The sequence below is a fragment of the Globicephala melas genome, chromosome 13 (genome assembly GCF_963455315.2).
Source record: "Globicephala melas chromosome 13, mGloMel1.2, whole genome shotgun sequence".
Classification (NCBI taxonomy): domain Eukaryota; kingdom Metazoa; phylum Chordata; class Mammalia; order Artiodactyla; family Delphinidae; genus Globicephala; species Globicephala melas.
The window spans coordinates 81605586-81625650 of NC_083326.1; the positions used below are offsets into that span (position 1 = coordinate 81605586).

Consider the following 20065-nt stretch of genomic DNA (forward strand, 5'->3'; position numbering starts at 1 on the left):
ATCTGGGTGGTCCATGGCCTGTATATGCATAACTGAGTTTTGGAGCTCAATGCCTTTACATGTATCCATTATATTTCCTCTAGCTGGTAAACGTTAACTAATAGGTTAGGACTCACTCTCTGCTCTCCATACAGTAGGATGCGTAGAAAGTATTGTGTTCTGCAGTAGGCGTTTTTTGAATGAGGGGGACATAGTTTGGCAAGTATGAAAAGGAAGGGTTTTGCAGGTATACTAGATGGTGGAGAAGAAGTGCAATAGTCAAAGTGTATTAGAAGGGCGGGTGATGTCTTAGCCAAGCTGTGGGTTACAAGAAACTGAACCCTCTCACTAGCTAGCTCAAGGAAAGGCGGGGCAGAGTAGAACAGGCTGAATAATGCCTCCCCGCCCCACACCAAAATCTCCATGTCCTAATCTCTGGAACTTGTGAATATGTCACCTTCTGTGGCAAAAGGAACTTTGAAGATGTGATTAAGTTCAAGGTCTCGAGATGGACAGATTATTCTTGATTATCTGAGTGGCTCCAGTGTGATCACAAGAGTCCTTATCAAGGGGAGGCAAGAGGGTCAAAATCAAAAAAAGGAGCTGTGACAAGAGGAGCTGAGGCTGGAGTGATGCGGCTGTGAGCCCAGGGATACCAAGGCAGTCTCCAGAAGCTGGAAGAGATGAGAACAGACTCTCTAGTGGAGCTCCAGAAGGGACCAGGCCTGCCATCACCTTGATTTTAGTCCTGTAAGAACGATTCTAGGCATCTGACCCCCAAAACTAAGAGAAAAATGTTTCTGTTATTTTAAGTCACAAAGTTCATGATGGTCTGTTACAGCAGCAAAGGGAAACTAACACAACCGGCATTTAACTTGCCTTGGGGATGCAGGCTCTCCTCCACTTGCTTCTCGGTGCATCTCTGGCTGCCCCTGGCCCTTTCCTGACCTCCGCCTACAGCTGAATGGATCAGGGTTGGACATAATCAGATTCTTCTCCTGGGATTTTAAATATAAGACACAGAGGATGCAGGCTCAACTTCTCCATGAGGCACAGAGGGTGCAGGACCAATGGTTCTCTTGGAGGCCCACGAAAATATCTATTGGCCCCCGGTGTAAGCGTCAGTTAACCTGATGGAAGGGTAGTTCACTTTCAGGTCACATCCTTTCACTCTAGTGTTACCTTTGTTCAGTGAGCTCTGTGAGGGCAAGTCAGGCTTTGCTGAGAGGCACTTCCTCCTCGTGGTGCTTTGAGGACTCTCTTACCATGGCTTACAGTCGATTCCACCTGAGATGCCAGCATACGTCTGCGAAAGTTGTTCTCATTGAAAACTTATGGATTGGGACTCTGAAGAAGCTCTTCATAGTGGGCACCTTGCTCTACATCTGGTGAGTCAGGTGCAGTGTGCCACTGAGGACTCCCTGGGCTGACCTCACTCTCCATCCTTCCCTCCTCTGCCCCTCTACAGCTCTCCTCTTCAGCCAGCCTGGCCTGTGAGGACCCAGGTTTCTATCACATTCATTCTCTTCCACCTTCCCAGACTCTTCAGCTTTCCTCTCCCCGCTCTCTACTCATCCTACAAGGCCCGGCTGAAACCCCAGCTGCCCTGTTCGCTCCAGGGACCAGTGGTTTTGCCCTCTTCAGAATGCAGAGAATAGTAGCTTCTTAGAGACAAAAGGTCATAGGGATTAGGGAGCCAGGCAGTTATCCCCTCATTCAGGGACTAAATCCATGGCCCAGAGAGGTGGCATGGCTTGTCTGAGTCACCAAGCAGGTGAGGAGAGAGCTGCTGGGACAGTCATTAGAATGTTCCTTCCATAGGGCAGGATACTGCAAACTCTTTCTCTTCCTTTTTTTTCCCTTTGACGCATCTCTGAAGCATTTTAATTCTTTTTTTTTTTTTTTGGTGGTACGCGGGCCTCTCACTGTTGCGGCCTCTCCCGTTGCGGAGCACAGGCTCCGGACGCGCAGGCTCAGCGGCCATGGCTCACGGGCCCAGCTGCTCCGTGGCATGTGGGATCTTCCCGGACCAGGGCACGAACCCGTGTCCCCTGCATAGGCAGGCGGACTCTCAACCACTGCGCCACCAGGGAAGCCCCAATTCTTAAAATGATATGTTCGTTATTATATAAAGGCAAGTTTTCTGATTTATGAGAGGGTTGGATTCCATTAAGGCTGATCTATAACATGTTGTGCATTTTGGGATGAATATGAGAGACTGAGCTTCCCAAATGGAGGGCCAAACTGACCCAGTGTTATACTGGGAGGCTGTTGCAGCATCCAGCACAAAAGAACATTGCACATACATGTGCACGTTGTGATGCTAGACTGAAATATATTGTTGAGTAAGTATTACTGTATTTGTCTATGGAATTACATTGAATAGCTCTGTCTCATATATGCTGATTGGATCTCAAATCTGGATCTCTGGCCCCAACGTCTTTCATTTTTTTAAAAATATATTTATTTATTTAGGCTGCACCAGGTCTTAACTGCAGCACGTGGGATCTTCGTTTTGGCATGTGGGATCTTTAGTTGCGGCATGCGGACTCTTAGTTGTAGCATGCAGACTCTTAGTTGAGGCATGCACGTGGGATCTAGTTCCCGAACGAGGAATCAAACCCAGGCCCCCTGCATTGGGAGTGTGGAGTCTTACCCACTGGAAGGCCAGGGAAGGCCAACCCAGCGTCTTTCTTGATGAGCTTTCTTGATGAATGTTATAGAAATACGAAAATATATCGAGAATAATAAACACTCAGGTAGGACCATCAAACTTAATTACTAACCCAGTTTTTGCTCCCTGAAAACCTAGCCTTTATCCCATTCTCTTTCATCTTCCCTTATAAATATCCCCCTTGAATTTGGTGTTTGTTATTCTATGTTTTTTTGTTTTTTCTGTGTTTTTTTTTCTGCGGTACGCGGACCTCTTACTGCTGTGGCCCCTCCCGTTGCGGAGCACAGGCTCCGGACGCGCAGGCTCAGCGGCCACGACTCACGGGCCCAGCCGCTCCACGGCATGTGGGAACTTCCCAGACCAGGGCACGAACCCATGTCCCCTGCATCGGCAGGTGGACTCTCAACCACTGCACCACCAGGGAAGCCCTCTATGTTTGTTTTAATACTTCTACAACGTATGTCTATATCTATAAAAAATATTTTTTCCTTTTTTAATTTAATTTTTTTTTATACAGCAGGTTCTTATTAGTCATCCTTTTTTTTTTTTAGTCATCCATTTTATACACATCAGTGTATACATGTCAATCTCAATCTGCCAATTCATCACACCACCCCAACACCCCCCACTGCTTTCCCCCCTTGGTGTCCATACGTTTTTTTCTCTACTTCTGTGTATCAATTTCTGCTCTGCAAAATGGTTCATCTGTACCATTTTCTAGGTTCCACACATATGCGTTAATATATGTTATTTGTTTTTCTCTTTCTGACTTACTTCACTCCGTATGACAGTCTCTAGATGCATCCATGTCTCAACAAATGACTCAATTTCGTTCCTTTTTATGGCTGAGTAATAGTCCATTGTATATAGGTACCACAACTCCTTTATCCATTCGTCTGTCGATGGGCATTTAGGCTGCTTCCATGACCTGACTATTGTAAATAGTGCTGCAATGAACATTGGGGTGCATGTGTCTTTTTGAATTATGGCTTTCTCTGGGTATATGCCTAGTAGTGGGATTGCTGGATCATATGGTAATTCTATTTTTAGTTTTTTAAAGAACCTCCATACTGTTCTCCATAGTGGCTGTATCAATTTACATTCCCACCAACAGTGCAGGAGGGTTCCCTTTTCTCCACATCCTCTCCAGCATTTGTTGTTTGTAGATTTTCTGATGATGCCCATTCTAACTGGTGTGAGGTGACACCTCATTGTAGTTTTGATTTGCATTTCTCTAATAATTAGTGATGTTTAGCAGCTTTTCATGTGCTTCTTGGCCATCTGTATGTCTTCTTTGGAAAAATGTCTATTTAGGTCTTCTGCCCATTTTTGGATTGGGTTGTTTGTTTTTTTAATATTGAACTGCATGAGCTGTTTATATATTTTGGAGATTAATCATTTCTCCGATGATTCGTTTGCAAATATTTCTCCCATTCTGAGAGTTGTCTTTTCATCTTGTTTATGGTTTCCTTTGCTGTGCAAAAGCTTTTAAGTTTCATTAGGTCCCATTTGTTTATTTTTGTTTTTATTTCCATTACTCTAGGAGGTGGATCAAAAAAGATCTTGCTGTGATTTATGTCAAAGAGTGTTCTTCCTATGTTTTCCTCTAAGAGTTTTATAGTGTCTGGTCTTACATTTAGGTCTCGAATCCATTTTGAGTTTATTTTTGTGTATGGTGTTAGGGAGTGTTCTAATTTCATTCTTTTACATATAGCTGTCCAGTTTTCCCAGCACCACTTATTGAAGAGACTCACTTTTCTCCATTGTATATCCTTGCCTCCTTTGTCATAGATTAGTCAACCATAGGTGCGTAGGTTTATCTCTGGGCTTTCTATCCTGTTCCATTGATCTATATTTCTGTTTTTGTGCTAGTACCATATTGTCTTGATTACTGTAGCTTTGTAGTATAGTCTGAAGTCAGGGAGTCTGATTCCTCCAGCAATGCTTCTTTCCCTCAAGACTGCTTTGGCTATTCGGGGTCTTTTGTGTCTCCATACAAATTTTAAGATTTTTTGTTCTAGTTCTGTAAAAAATGCCGTTGGTAATTTGATAGGGATTGCATTGAATCTGTAGATTGCTTTGGGTAGTATAGTCATTTTCACAATATTGATTGTTTCAATCCAAGAACATGGTATATCTCTCCATCTGTTGGTATCATCTTTAATTTCTTTCATCAGTGTCTTATAGTTTTCTGCATACAGGTCTTTTGTCTCCCTAGGTAGGTTTATTCTTAGGTATTTTATTCTTTTTGTTGCAGGGGTAAATGGGATTGCTTCTTTAGTTTCTCTTTCAGATTTTTCATCATTAGTGTATAGGAATGCAAGAGATTTCTGTGCATTAATTTTATATCCTGCAACTTTACCAATTCATTGATTAGCTCTAGTAGTTTTCTGGTGGCATCTTTAGGATTCTCTATGTATAGTATCATGTCATCTTCAAACAGTGACAGTTTTACTTCTTCTTTTCCAATTTGTATTCCTTTTATTTCTGTTTCTTCTCTGATTGCCATAGCTAGGACTTCCAAAACTATGTTGAATAATAGTGGTGAGAGTGGACATCCTTGTCTTGTTCCTGATCTTACAGGAAATGCTTTCAGTTTTTCACCATTGAGAATGATGTTTGCTTTGGGTTTGTCATATATGGCCTTTATTATGTTGAAATAGGTTCTCTCTATGCCCACTTTCTGGAGAGTTTTTATCATAAATGGGTGTTGAATTTTGTCAAAAGCTTTTTCTGCATCTATTGAGATGATCATATGGTTTTTATTCTTCAATTTGTTAATATGGTGTATCACATTGATTGATTTGTGTATATTGAAGAATCCTTGCATCTCTGGGATAAATCCCACTTGATCATGGTGTATGATCTTTTTAGTGTGTTGTTGGATTCTGTTTGCTAGTATTTTGTTGAGGATTTTTTCATCTATATTCATCAGTGATATTGGTCTGTAATTTTCTTTTTTTGTAGTACCTTTGTCTGGTTTTGGTATCAGGGTGATGGTGGCCTCACAAAATGAGTTTGGGAGTTTTCCTTCCTATGCAATTTTTTGGAAGAGTTTGAGAAGGATGGTGTTATCTCTTCTCTAAATGTTTGACAGAATTCACCTGTGAAGCCATCAGGTCCTGGACATTTGTTTGTTGGAAGATTTTTAATCACAGTTTCAATTTCATTACTTGTGATTAGTCTGTCCATATTTTCTATTTCTTCCTGGTTCAGTCTTGGAAGGTAATACCTTTCTGAGAATTTGTCCGTTTCTTCCAGGTTGTCCATTTTATTGGCATAGAGTTGCCTGTAGTAGTCTCTTAGGATGCTTTGTATTTCTGCGGTGTCTGTTGTAACTTCTCCTTTTTCATTTCTACTTTTATTGATCTGAGTCCTCTCCCTCTTTTTCTTGATGAGTCTGGCTAATGGTTTATCAATTTTGTTTATCTTCTCAAAGAACCAGCTTTTAGTTTTATTGATCTTTGCTATTGTTTTCTTTGTTTCTATTTCATTTATTTCTGCTCTGATCTTTATGATTTCTTTCCTTCTGCTAACTTTGGGTTTTGTTTGTTCTTCTTTCTCTAGTTCCTTTAGGTGTAACATTAGATTGTTTATTTGAGATTTTCTTGTTTCTTGAGGTAGGCTTGTATAGCTATAAACTTCCCTCTTAGAACTGCTTTTGCTGCATCCCATAGGTTTTGGATCGTCGTGTTTTCATTGTCATTTGTCTCTAGGTATTTTTTGATTTCCTCTTTGATTTCTTCAGTGATCTCTTGGTTATTTAGTAACGTATGTTTAGCATCCATGTGTTTGTATTTTTTACGTTTTTTTCCCTGTCATTCATTTCTAATCTCATAGCGTTGTGGTCAGAAAAGATGCTTGATATGATTTCAATTTTCTTAAATTTACTGAGGCTTGATTTGTGACCCAGGATGTGATCTATCCTGGAGAATGTTCCGTGTGCACTTGAGAAGAAAGTGTAATCTGCTGCTTTTGGATGGAATGTCGTATAAATATCAATTAAATCTATCTGGCCTATTGTGTCATTTAAAGCTTGTGTTTCCTTATTAATTTTCTGCTTGGATGATCTGTCCATTGGTGTAAGTGAGGTGTTAAATTCCCCCACTATTACTGTGTTACTGTCGATTTCCTCTTTTATAGTTGTTAGCAGTTGCCTTATATATTGAGGTGCTCCTATGTTGGGTGCATATATATTTATAATTGTTATTTCTTCTTCTTGGATTGATCCCTTGATCATTATATAGTGTCTTTCCTTGTCTCTTGCAACATTCTTTATTTGAAAGTCTATTTCATCTGATAGGAGCATTGCTACTCCAGCTTTCTTTTGATTTCCATTTGCATGGAATATCTTTTTCCATCCCCTCACTTTCAGTCTGTATGTGTCCCTAGGTCTGAAGTGGGTCTCTTGTAGACAGCATATATATGGGTCTTGTTTTTGTATCCATTCAGCAAGCCTGTGTCTTTTGGTTGGAGCATTTAATCTATTCACGTCCAACGTAGTTATTGATATGTATGTTCTTATTACCATTTTCTTAATTGTTTTGGGTTTTTGTGGGAACAAAACATTTGTGTTTTGTTTGGGGAACTCTTGTGTTTCCCACTTAGAGAAGTTCCTTTAGCATTTGTTGTAGAGCTGGTTTGGGGTTGCTGTATTCTCTTAGCTTTTGCTTGTCTGTAAAGCTTTTGATGTCTCCATCAAATGTGAATGAGATCCTTGCTGGGCAGAGTAATCTTGGTTGTAGGTTCTTCCCTTTCATCACTTTAAGTATATCATCCCACTCCTTTCTGGCTTGTAGAGTTTCTGCTGAGAAATCAGCTGTTAACCTTATGGGAGTTCCCTTGTATGTTATTTGTCATTTTTCCTTTGCTGCTATCAATAATTTTTCTTTGTCATTAATTTTTGCCAATTTGATTACTACATATCTCAGCGTGTTTCTCCTTGGGTTTATCCTGTATGGGACTCTCTGTGCTTCCTGGACTTGGGTGGCTATTTCCTTTCCCATGTTAGGAAGTTTTCGACTATAATCTCTTCAAATATTTTCTCAAGTCCTTTCTCTCTTTCTACTCCTTCTGGGACCCCTATAATGCGAATGTTGTTGCATTTAATGCTGTCCCAGAGGTCTCTTAGGCTGTCTTCATTTCTTTTCATTCTTTTTTCTTTATTCTGTTCTGCAGCAGTGAATTCCACCATTCTGTCTTCCAGGTCACTTATCCGTTCTTCTGCCTCAGTTATTTTGCTATTGATTCCTTCTAGTGTAGTTTTCATTTTGGTTATTGTATTGTTCATCTCTGTTTGTTTGTTCTTTAATTCTTCTAGGTCTTTGTTAAACATTTCTTACATCTTCTCGATCTTTGCCTCCATTCTTTTTCCGAGGTCCTGGATCATCTTCACTATCATTATTCTGAATTCTTTTTCTGGAAGGTTGCCTATCTCCACTTCATTTAGTTGTTTTTCTGGGGTTTTATCTTGTTCCTTCATCTGGTACATAGCCCTCTACCTTTTCATCTTGTCTATGTGAATGTGGTTTTTGTTCCACAGGCTGCAGGATTATAGTTCTTGCTTCTGCTGTCTGCCCTCTGATGGATGAGGCTATCTATCTAAGAGGCTTGTGGAAGTTTCCTGTTTCCTTTTTTTAATTGAGGTGAAATTCATAGAACATAAAAATCAACGATTTAAAGTGAACAAGTCAGTGGCATTTAGTGCCTTCACAATGCTGTGCAACCACCACCTCTATCTAGTTCCAAAACATTTTTATCTCCCAAAACGCAAACTTCATTATGCGGTTACTTCCAATTTACCTCTTCCCCCAGCCCCTGGCAGCCATAAATTCACTCTCTGTCTCAATGGATTTACCTATTCTGGACATTTTATATAAGTGGAATCATACACTAAGTGGCCTTTTGTGTCTGTCTTCTTTCACTTGGCACAATGTTTTTTGAGGTTCATCCACAGTATAACATGTGCATCCTTTCATTCCTTTTTGTGGGTAGATAATATTCCATTGTTTGGATAGACCACATTTTGTTTATCCATTCATCTTTTAATGAACATTTTGATTGTTTCCACCTTTTGACTATTGTGAATAGTGCTGCTATGAATATGCGTGGACAGGTATTTGTTTAAGTATATAATGTTTTTTGAATTTCTTTAAACTTTCTCTCATTCTGTGGCATGCTTTGCTTACTCAATATTATGTTATTTCCATATTGATACAAGCAGCTCTCCATTCATTTTCACTGTTGCAGAACATCCCATTGGATGAATCCAACAATTTATTCACCCATTCAATGTTCAAGGACATTTAGGTTATTTCCAGTTTTCCCTATTGCAAATAGTACAACTTTATACTTTCTTGTATATGACTCCTTGGGCACATGTTTGAGGGTTTCTCTGGGGCACGTACCTAAGAGTGGAATTGTTGGGGCGTGGGGAATGCATTTCAAATGTACATTACTTCATATTGCCAAATGTGACCTGTCTTTCCGTGAGTGTCCCAGGGGTCCTCAACCCTGGCAGTGCATTAAAATCAACTTTAGAAAAATATATAGGTACCTGGTTAACTCTCCAGACCTTCTGAATCAGAGTTTCCAGGGATAAGACTGGGGAGCTGCAATTTTGAAAGCTCCCTAAGTAATTATACTGTACAGCCAAGGTTGAGAACAGCTGGGACCAAGCCTTGGCCCACTGTGTCTTGGTTTCCCAATGTCAGCTCATAGAGGGCATCCATTGGCTTAGACTTCCTAATATCATTCAGATATCAGAGACTGAGCAGAGGGAAGAGACCAAAATAGGTACCTGCCAAATGAATAAACAAAGCATTTAAAATAAACTCTTAAGGGACTTTCCTGGCAGTCCAGTGGTTAAGACTCCATGCTTCCACTGCATGGGGGTGTGGGTTCAATCCCTGGTCAGGGAACTAGGATCCCATGTGCCATACGGCATGGCCAAAAAAACCCCCCAAAATAAAACATAAAATAAACTCAATTATTCAGGGCAATGGGAGACAGGGAAAAGAGATAAATGGGGATGGAATCTACCATTTTTAGTTATCAATTCCACTTTCTCCCTCTCTTCCCCCACCATATAATTTAGATTCAGATTCTAAAGAAGATACTAACAGCTAATGAATGGATCAAAAGGCAGGAAACCAGAGGCAGAGCCACATGATGCAGGTACAAGTACAGTACATGGTTAAGAGGTCTGGCTCTGGGCTATAAGGTAGACCAATCAAGGACCTCAGTCCTGCCACTGACTACCTGTGTAACCTTGGGCAAGTTCCTTCACCTCTCTGAGCCCATTCCCTCATCTACAAAAGGGTGATGATTACAGTAACTATCTCCTATTGCTGTTGTGAACATTAAAGGAGAGGATGCATACAGAGCACATGGCATGTATTAAGTGCTCAATAAAGGGTAGCTGCTATTATCCATATTATTTGTAAATCAGGTGGGTGTTTCTGGAAAACAGGAGGCTGACCTGCTGGACACACCCTTAAAAAGATGCTAATGTGTTACTGAGCCCCAAAACAAAGCTGGTGGACCAACCTGGGGTGGACTTTGGTATTTGAGAAGGCAACCTATAAATTAGGGTGCATATTAGGCAATATTAGAAGTTGGTATTGGGGCCAATAGTTTCTATGTAGTGAAAGCTCACCATGCTCCAGATATAGCGCTGTGGAGTTTGCATGCATATCTCGTTCCATCCTCACAACAACCCTATGAGGTAGGTATGACTATTCTTCCCATTTTACAGGTAAGGAAAATGAGTCACAGAGATGGCAAGTCACTTGCCCGAAGTCACCCAGCAAGCTAGGATTTTAATGGAGGTGACTTTCAGAACCTGCATCCAAAACCAATGCACTGTGCCTCACTTGAGAAAACCATTGATGCTTTTCTGTGTCTGCCATTTAGCTTTGCTTTGGTGAATGACAAGCGGTACCAATGGAAAGAACCTGTCATCAGTTCTGTGCATGCCAAGGTGAAAGGGGTGGGAGAGGTGAAAAAGGAGATTATGGAGAACGGACTGAAGAAGGTAGTGTGGAATGTCTTCGACACGGCAGATTACACTGTCCCCTTGCAGGTGAGCACTTATCAGCACCCTCCCAGGACTCGTCCCTGGTCACTGTCCCCAGGACCTCGCACCCCTCCCTGGGACCTAGAGCCTCACTCCAGAAAAACACTGGCCCCATTTAAAAAGCTCTGTGAAAATCCCAACTGAGAAAACCTAAAAATTGCAAAATTGGGTCAGATCCAGCAACTCGAAGGAGATGATTCTTTGCTTTATCAAGTCCTACAGGGTTTCTCAAAATAGCAGTGTGTCCTGGTGCATTGAAAACATGATTTGATTCACTCACACTTGATTTATACACAGTTTTTCAGAAGCAGGGCCATCAAGTCAGCAAACTTTGCCTAGATCCAGAAAGGTAAAGAACTTTCTGCCTAGAGGGGACCAGCCCTTCTATATTGTTTGTGTGACATTTTATCAACAAAAATGTCTCCAGAAAAACACTCTTGGGTACAGTTTTGCACAAGGGAAAGGAAGGGTGTGGCTCACAAAGAAAGGGCATGAGATTGTCTCAATTTGCAAGAAGAGAAAATGAAAGTAGAATTCTCAAAAGGGAGAAACTGAAGTGGGGTTGAGAACAAAAAAGAACAGATGGGGGGTTGGAGGGACAAAAGGGCACGCACGTTGGCAGCCCTTGGGAGCTGGAAAGCTTTTCGAAACCATAAAAGCCAAGCTGCTATCCGTTTTTGTCTCTAACAGTGGGTCATTAAAACCTCCAGCTATTTCCCAGGTGGTGGGATGACCTACTGCCCTTTCATTAAAGTCCTGGATAATCTGAACAGCATTCTGATGGAGGTGACACCTCCACCTCTGCCTCCCCAGGTCTCTTGAATTTCAACTTAATGGGTTTTCACTGTGTCCGAAAAATGAAAAGGCTGCTTTTGAGGCTGGAATGGAAAACCAATGCTCAATCAATTTGAACTGTTCCTCTGCTCTCCCTCAGCTCAGCAGGGCGGCTCATCCAGCTTTGCTATTAGGCCTCAGGGCTGTCAGTTGCTTCCAGACCCTGATTTCTAGACTGAAACTTAGAAGAGTGGAAAGGTTTGCCCCCAGGCACTTGGCCAGCTGGATTACTATGATTAAGTAGTTCTGTTCTCAAGGGCTTTACATTTGCCTTCTCTCCTTTTTCTCTGCAGGGGAACTCTTTTTTTGTGATGACAAACTTTCTCAAGATAGAAGGCCAAGAGCAAGGGTTGTGTCCTGAGGTAAGATGTGATGGGTGACAAGAGTTCCTGGAAGAGACACAGGTCAGAGGAAATGGAAACTGACACCAGGCGTGTTTTGGAGCCTGCGAATATTTACTGAGCCTCTGCTTGCTACAAAGCAGGGGTGTAGATCTGGGCTGGGTGGAAAGGGCGAGAAGATGTTGTAGTTCTCCCTCCGTAACCACCAGATCTTGATCTGTCCCCCTGGGTCTCCAGCTCCAGCACTAGGAGCCTGTGCAGCTCAAGGCCCCCTTTCTCCATCGCTCACTCCCTGTGCAGCTCATGACAACAGGGATCCTTGGCCTTTGCACAGCACCTCATGTTTCAGTGGAGCCTCACTTGAACTTTAGGGGGGTAACAGCATTCCCAGCCCCATTTTACAGGTCAGCACAAAGATCAGAGAGGTTCAGTGACCTCCCCAATGTCACACAGCTTGCTGGAGGCAGAGCCAAGCTTAGAATCCAGTTGTCCTCATTCACAGCTTCTGCCACGGTCCACTGTGAACTGCCTGCAGGGCCAGCCTGGGAATCAAGTTTGATTTTTCATCCCACTTCTTAGAGTTTTAGGCTCTATATCAGGTAGGAATGCTCCCATGTCTCTTGCCGTCACCACTACCACCCATGCAGTCTTTCCCAGACTGCATGGGTGGTAGTGGTGATGGCGGGAGACATGGCTAGTGGGTAGTGGTGAAGGCGGGAGTGGGTAGTGGTGAAGGAGGGAGACATGGGAGCATTGCCCTCTCCGTACTCTCCACCTTCCCCTACTTTTTCTGGAAAACTTTCTTCCCTATCAAAACATACTGGTCCTATTCTGTCCCATCCCAGTCCTGCTCTCTGCTCTGTAAAGTGATAACTAGCTATTCTGGTAAGTTTGTCTATAGCAAAATTTGTCTAGGCAACACACTCCTGCTGTTCCCCTCTCGAGTAACTCACCTGCGCTTTACCAGGGACCGTCCCAACTGAGGGGCACAACGCTGTGGCAATATTGAGCAGGTCCCCAGCCTGTGGGGAAGACCAGCCTTGCCTGTGGGTCTTGCTCGTCAGCCTACTCTGGTGACAAGGCCTAGATTTCTGAGTGTCTGAGAGATCAGGGTGGATAAGCTCTATCTCATTACAGTCTTTGGCGTCATTTCTACCTAAACTTGGAAACAAGCTAACATTCCCTTGGTGTCTATCTCAATGACGTTCCCCTAAAAGTAGACCTCTCTATGTTTATCTTGCCCCCATCTCCCCTTAAATGTTCCTGCTACTCTAACGAAGTAGCAGGCATCAGTCCAACTAAACACTCCCTCCCACCTCCCTTCCCAGCAGCATCCAAAATTGTGTCCAGTTTGGGGCCAGTTTGGGGCCAGTTTTGCTTCCCATACTCTGGAATTGCTACTTACCCTCCACCCCTGTGGTACTTTGCACAGATGCTTTCCTTTTCGTTTCTTTTTTTGGCTTGCTGTGGCTTGTGGGATTTTTGTTCCCCGACCAGGGGTTGAACCCGTGCCCTCAGCAGTGAGAGCTCGGAGTCCTAACCACTTGACCACCAGGGAAGTCCCCCACAGCACTTTTCAAGTTACTGAGACTGGTAAGGAAGACAGTTAGGGTAGCCCAGAGCCTGGATTTAGGAGCTAGACTGTAAATGGTTTAATACTTGACGTATTAGCTTTGTGACTTTGGGCAGGTAGCTTCACCACTCTGTGCCTTGATATGTTCATTTGCAAAATGGGGCTAATTACAAAACCTAGCTCTTAGGATTTTTGAAACAAATGAGCGAATCTCTGTGACAGGCTGGAAACAAGGCATAATACATTGTAAGCACTGGATAAATGCGAGCTGTGACGGTTCGAATGACAAGTTACTCTTTCTCAGACAGGATGTCACTCAGACTGACTGAAACTCAAACAGCAGCCCAGAGAACGCTATGTAACTCTTGGGATTTTAACCTGTGACCCAAGCTGGTTTGGGTTGCTCTAATGGGATATTCGCCTCCTCTCTTTGCATACTGACACCCACCCTAACTCTGATCAAGAGGTGGAAGTCAAGGACAGGGCTTGACTCAGTAAATATGGCCAAACCCCAGTGGTACACCAAAATGAAGAGACATTGGTTATAATTATCTATTGCTGCATAACAAACTACCCTGAACCTGGTGGACTTAAAGCAACAAGCATTTTACGAGCTTTCATAGTTCAGTGGTTGACTGACCTTAGCTGGGCAGTTCTGCTGATCTTGGGATCTGCATGGGATCTCTCACGGTGCTGCAGTCGGATAGCGGCTGGGGCTAGCACCATTCGGAGGCTCAGCTGGGGTTCCGGGATGGCTGGCCTTCTCTTCCTCTCCGGGGACTCTCAAGGCTTCTCCTCCTTTCAGAGTCTCTCCGCATAGTCTTTCTAAACTTCCTCAAAGCAGCTCAGGTTCCCCCAAACCAAAAGAAGCTTCCAGGCCTCCCAGGCTCAGTACTAGAGCTGACACAGCATTACTTCCACTGCCTTCTGTTGGTTATTTGGTCAGAGCCAGCCCAGCTTCAAAGGGAAGGGGAAACCCTCTACCTCCCAATGGCAAGAGCGACAAAGAATTTGTGGCCATCGTCAACGCATGTGACAACCACAAAAAGAGATGATTAAAACGTCTTTTTAAAAAATATATATATTTATTTATTATTTATTTATGTGGTTGCACTGGGTCTTAGCTGCGGCTTGCCAGCTCCTTAGTTGCGGCATGCGAACTCTTAGTTGCAGCATGCATGTGGGATCTAGTTCCTTGACCAGGGATCAAACCCGGGCCCCCTGCACTGAGAGTGCGGAGTCTTATCCACTGCGCCACCAGGGAAGTCCCACGTCTTTATTTTCTTTTAATTTTGGAATTTCTTTTGGAGAGTAAAATAGAGTCAGTTTATCTTCTTTCCTGAGATTTCTTTCCAGTCAATAATCAAAATAACATAGCTTCCCATGAGCCACAGTAAATGATCATTTGTTCATTCATTCATTCATTCCACATTCATCAAGACCCACTATGTATCAGGCACTCAAACTACAAAGATATGACCCAGGCCTTGTATTCAAATGGTTCATAGTGTAGTTGGAGGTCACAAGGGCAGCAAACCAAGGACATGCTGGGTAACAGGAAGAAAGCAACTTGGGAAGAAAAGAGAACATGAAAGAGATTGAAAACTACAGGAAACGTTCACTGAGCAAGAGCCATGTGCTAAACCCTTTCTCATCATAGTTCATTTAATTTTCACAACAACCATATGAGACAAATCTGTTCATTCCCGTTTTACAGGGAAGGAAACTGAGGCTCAGCGAGGCAAAGTTCCTTGGCTGAGGCCACGCAGCTAGAAAAGGGTGCAGCTATTGCCGAACCTGGCTGTACCTGGGTCCAAGCCTGGGGACTCCCCTGAAGCTCTGTGAAATTGCACAGAAGAGGCTATTTTCACAGAGGTTCTGGTTTCCCCAAGACGGGCCGGTAAACCTGGTCCCTGAAAAATGGGAAGCCGAGTATGCATAAACCAAGTCATCTCATTTTTCTTCTCCTCATTCTGTCCTCAGCTCTTATGGAAAGCTGATTGACCTCATTTTCTCAGGCCAGGAGAGAGTGCTGGCTGGAGTCCTTTCTTTCCACATTTCCTGCTGAGACTTTCTGCCTGTCCGCTTCACTTGTTTCTGGAGCCACAGGGCTGCTTGAACCAGGCCCCCTGCTCTCCAACACAAGGGCTGTCCCCGAAAGTGGCCCCTGGCATACGCTTCTTAGAATTTCATTAATTTTTATTTTTTATTGAGATGTAATTCACATACCATAAAATTCACCATTTTAAAGTGTACCATTTAGTGGTTTTTAGTATATTCGCCGAGCTGTGCAGCCATTATCACTATCAGTTTCCAGAACATTTTCATTATTCCAAAATGAAACCTCATATCCATTAGCAGTCACTCCCATTCCCGCTTCCCTCAGCCCCTGCGACCACTGATCACCCTTTTGTCCATGGATTTGCCTGTTCTGAACATTTCATATACACAGAATCATACAATATGTGGTCTTTCGTATCTGGCTTCTTTCACCTAGCATCCATCATGTTTCAAGTTTCATCTACATTGTAGCAGGTACCAGTACTTCATTCATTCCTATCTGTGGCCAGCCAGATAACATTCCACTGGTTGAATGTCCTGGATTTTAGTTGTCCATTCATCTACTGGTGGATATTTGGGCTGCTCCGTTTTCTTGGCATTATGTGCAAGCTTTTGTGTGGACATAGACATCTGCCCTTCTGTATCGCAGGGACACACGATGCTTATTCCTCACTACCTTGTCCTTCTCTCTGCAGTACCCCACCCGCGGGACGCTCTGTTCCTCTGACCGGGGCTGTAAAAAGGGATGGATGGGTCCAAAGAGCAAAGGTATGTTCTGTTTCTTTTCCTGAGACCCCGTGGGTGGATGGTCTGGAATCTTGGTGACATTCGAGATGCCCAGATTTTTAGCCTCTGGCTCTCAGCTGCCTTCGTCCACCCTCCCCAGGCCATGGATGAGCCTGTACCTGCCCCATGCCTCGACTCTGAACCCAGAGGACCAGCTGCTGACTATGAATGTGACTCTAACTCCCAGTGAGAGCAGCTCCTGAAAACCTCGCAGAATTAGCCCCTTCAGGGTTCTCATTGATAGAAAAACTGAATGGCCTATAGCATCATCTGAGTGTTCTAAGTGTTTCCTCTTGAATTTCCCCAAAGGTTGAAAAGGATGAATGTGTACCCCCAGGGCACCTGGGGACAATATTAACCTTCAGAATTTCCAAAGCTCGTTTTAACTTAAGGCACATAATAAAAAAATTACCACAAAAAAGAAAAAGTAAAAACCATCATTGTTTATCATACACCTGTACACAAAAAAGCATATGAATATTCAATTCCATCCCATAATACATATGCATTTGAGTTGGTGGAGAGGTCATTAATATTATTTACTATTTAATTTTCCCCTCAAAAATTTGTTAATGACACCGATACTCCAGGAAGATGCGCCATGCTTACTCCATGGCTCTGTACATCCTGGTACATGCTGTATGCACCTAGAGGGACTCAGATGCCTGTTTAGAAGCCAAGTTCTAGTCCATTTATACGAGGCAAAAGAATATACCCTGTTCAGCTCCCCCCCTCAGCCATCTTTTCTTGCAAAGAAACCAAAAAAATCGAACGGTATCCATGGTCTTTCTGTGTTCTCTTTGATCCTTTTTTGAAAAGCTTACTGTTCTATGTGTTGCTTGCTTGTTTTTTCTTATGTAAGTTTGTGGTTTGGATGGGTTTCATGGAAATTGAAACTGCTTGGGTTGAAAAACATAGTCTCTTGCTTGAGTTGAGTGGAGTTTCCTCCCCCCCACCACCACCCGTTCTTTCATACCTGTGCTTCTACGACCCCTTGACCCCCACAGGAATCCAGACCGGCAGGTGTATAGAGTATAAAGGGAAGCAGAAGACCTGTGAAGTCTCCGCCTGGTGTCCCGTGGAGGCAGTGGAAAAGGCCCCAGAGTGAGTTGTAGGGAGGGGACAGACACGGTGGCCCTCAGCTTTGAGCAGATGAGGTTCTGCCAGGCACTGTTCCGACTTCCCTTCTCAGCACCGTCCCCTCAAGTCCCAGGGCTTACTGGCTTGGTGGCTCCTGTGCCAGGCACACTAGTGGTCTCTGGGAGGCCCCTGATAGTTGTTAAAATACTGAAATCATTCCATACCAACTGGTAAATAGCTAATACCTTCAGCACCCTTGGGTGCCCCTGTCCCTTGGCTGTCCCAGTACCTTCCAGGGCACCCCCAGGTACCTCCTCCAGTGCTACAGCAGGATCCTTTCACACTGCCAGTGTCTGTACTGAGTGATTAAGGAAGAGAAGGTGGGAGGGAGGGAGGGGAAAAAGGAAAAAGGAAGGAAGAGGAAGGGAAGGGAGAAGAAAAGGAAGGAAAAGGAATGGAAGGGGAGGGCAGTTTTCTTAAGTTAAATGTTCATAGTGACATACAGATTTGGTGGTCCCCTGTATTGACTCTTCTCTTTAACACAAAAGGTCAGGCCCAGAGGGCAGAACTTGATGTTAAATCTCAGAAACCACTGGGAGGGCTGCATTTCAGCAGAGAATAAGGAGAGCTGGATTCAAATCCTGGCTTTAACACATCCTTGCTGTGTGACCTTGAACAAGTGGCTTAACCTCTTTGAGCTTCAGTTTCCTTGTCTTTAAAATGACGGTAATAGGACTTCCCTGGTGGTCCAGTGGTTAAGACTCCGAGCTTCCAACACAGGGGGGCACGGGTTCAATCCCTGGTTAGGGAACTAAGATTCCACGTGCCACTTGGCGGGGCCAAAAAATTAAAAAATAAAATGAGGATAATAATTGCACCTACTTCACTGGGCTGTTGTGAGAATTAAATGAGATAATACTTGTACAGTGATTGCAAAGTGAGCCCTGTGCTTGGCACACAGTAAATGCCCAATAACACACACACAGATGATCTGCCCCTAGACATGTGGTGGTTCTAGACCAGCACTGTCCAATGGAACTTTCCGCAATGATGCAAAGGCTCTGTACCTGCACCATCCAATATGGTAGCCACTAGCTACATGTGGCTATTAAGCACCTGAAATGTGGTTACCACAACTGAACTGAATTTTTACTTTACTTTAACTTAAATAGTCACACATGCCACAAATGCCTAGGAGATGTTGGACTATATTGGACAGTGCAGCTCAAGACAAATGTGACTCAGGGCCACACTATCAGCATCTCTGGGGCAAAGAGAAGACTTCCCCAAACTGACTTCTTAGAAGGTTCTTCTTAGAAACTTTTGCTTAGAAGGCAAAAGTTTCCTACGTCAGGATGGGAAGCACTAGGCAGTATCAGCCAGTCCGGCCCTCAATTGTTAATGGCACAACCCTGGTTCATTTGTAGGTCAGGGAAGTTTCTTTGTCACCGAATGAATGTTCAGGACCTGGGTGGGACATCAGCCTACATTCAAGGAGTCCCTAGTTCAAGGCAAGAGGCTTCTCGATTGCCTGTGGTTTTCAGTCCTGGCTCTGCCACCATTCATTCATCAGATAAATACTGTGTATCTGTAATGTTCTGGGCCCTGGGCTGCAATTTTACATGACCCTGGGCAAGTAACTCCTGGAACTTTAGTTTCTTAGATGTTATACGAATGGATTACTAAGATGATTCATTTAATTGTTCGTCCAACACATCCATTACCATGTAGTAGGTGTTAGATATTTATTTTACATGTAACCATACACAAGGGAGGCAGTGCTAAATTTTTTGTAAAATACAAGAAGACCCAGATATGCAGCAGGTCCCAAGGCTCTTACAATCTAATATTGGGTTGGCCAAAATGTTTGTTTGGGTATTTCGTAACATCGTACAGAAAAACCCGAACGAACTTTTTGGCCAAACCGATAGAAGAGATAAGACACATGTACAGAGGGCTGTAATTCATAATAGAAAATTATAAGTGTCATGAAAGAGGAGTAAAGGGGATCCTGTAGTCCTTTGATTCTTAGAGTATTGCCCAGGAAGTGTGGGGTTTAGAATGTTCTAAAGGCAAAGGGTCTGGCATATAGCAGGAATCTGTCGTAAATCAGATTTTTTGTGTGTGCAAGGGACAAATATAACTTTAACTGGGGGGCTTCCCTGGTGGCGCAGTGGTTAAGAATCCGTCTGCCAATGCAGGGGACATGGGTTCGAGCCCTGGTCCGGGAAGAACCCTCATGCCGTGGAGCAACTAAGCCCATGTGCCACAACTACTGAGCCTGAGCTCTAGAGCACGCGAGCCACAACTACTGAGCCTGAGCTCTAAAGCCCACGAGCCACAGCTACTGAAGCCCACATGCCTAGAGCCTCTGCTCCTCAACAAGATAAGTCACCGCAGTGGGAAGCCCACGCACCTTAACGACGAGTAGCCCCTGCTCATCGCAACTAGAGAAAGCCCGCGCACAGCAACGAAGACCCAATGCAGCCAAAAATAAATAAATTTTTAAAAAAGCTTAAGTATAAAAAAAAAACAACTTTAACGGGCTTCAGATAAAAAGGACTGTTAATTTTTGGCTTGTGTTTTTGACTCATGTAAATGAGAAGTCCAGAAATACTAGCTTCAGGCATGGCTTGATCGAGGCTTTCAAATGATGTCTT

The 20065-nt window shown here is 43.4% G+C and overlaps 2 protein-coding genes across 2 annotated transcripts in view; one reads left to right on the forward strand and one right to left on the reverse strand.

Moving 5' to 3' along the window:
• Positions 1–14137, reverse strand: part of IFT81 (intraflagellar transport 81) — a 140652-nt gene extending 126515 nt beyond the window's left edge. Inside the window, exon 1 of the mRNA XM_030860290.3 lies at positions 14119–14137. The gene's annotated coding sequence lies outside the window, so the exon portion shown is untranslated. The remainder of the gene's footprint in view (positions 1–14118) is intronic.
• The window catches only part of P2RX7 (purinergic receptor P2X 7), a 51451-nt gene that overhangs the window by 8422 nt on the left and 22964 nt on the right, over positions 1–20065 (forward strand). The window contains exons 2-5 of the mRNA XM_030860297.2: positions 10568–10736; positions 11858–11926; positions 16235–16307; positions 17333–17429. Of these exons, the coding sequence (XP_030716157.1) occupies positions 10568–10736; positions 11858–11926; positions 16235–16307; positions 17333–17429 (408 nt within the window). The remainder of the gene's footprint in view (positions 1–10567; positions 10737–11857; positions 11927–16234; positions 16308–17332; positions 17430–20065) is intronic.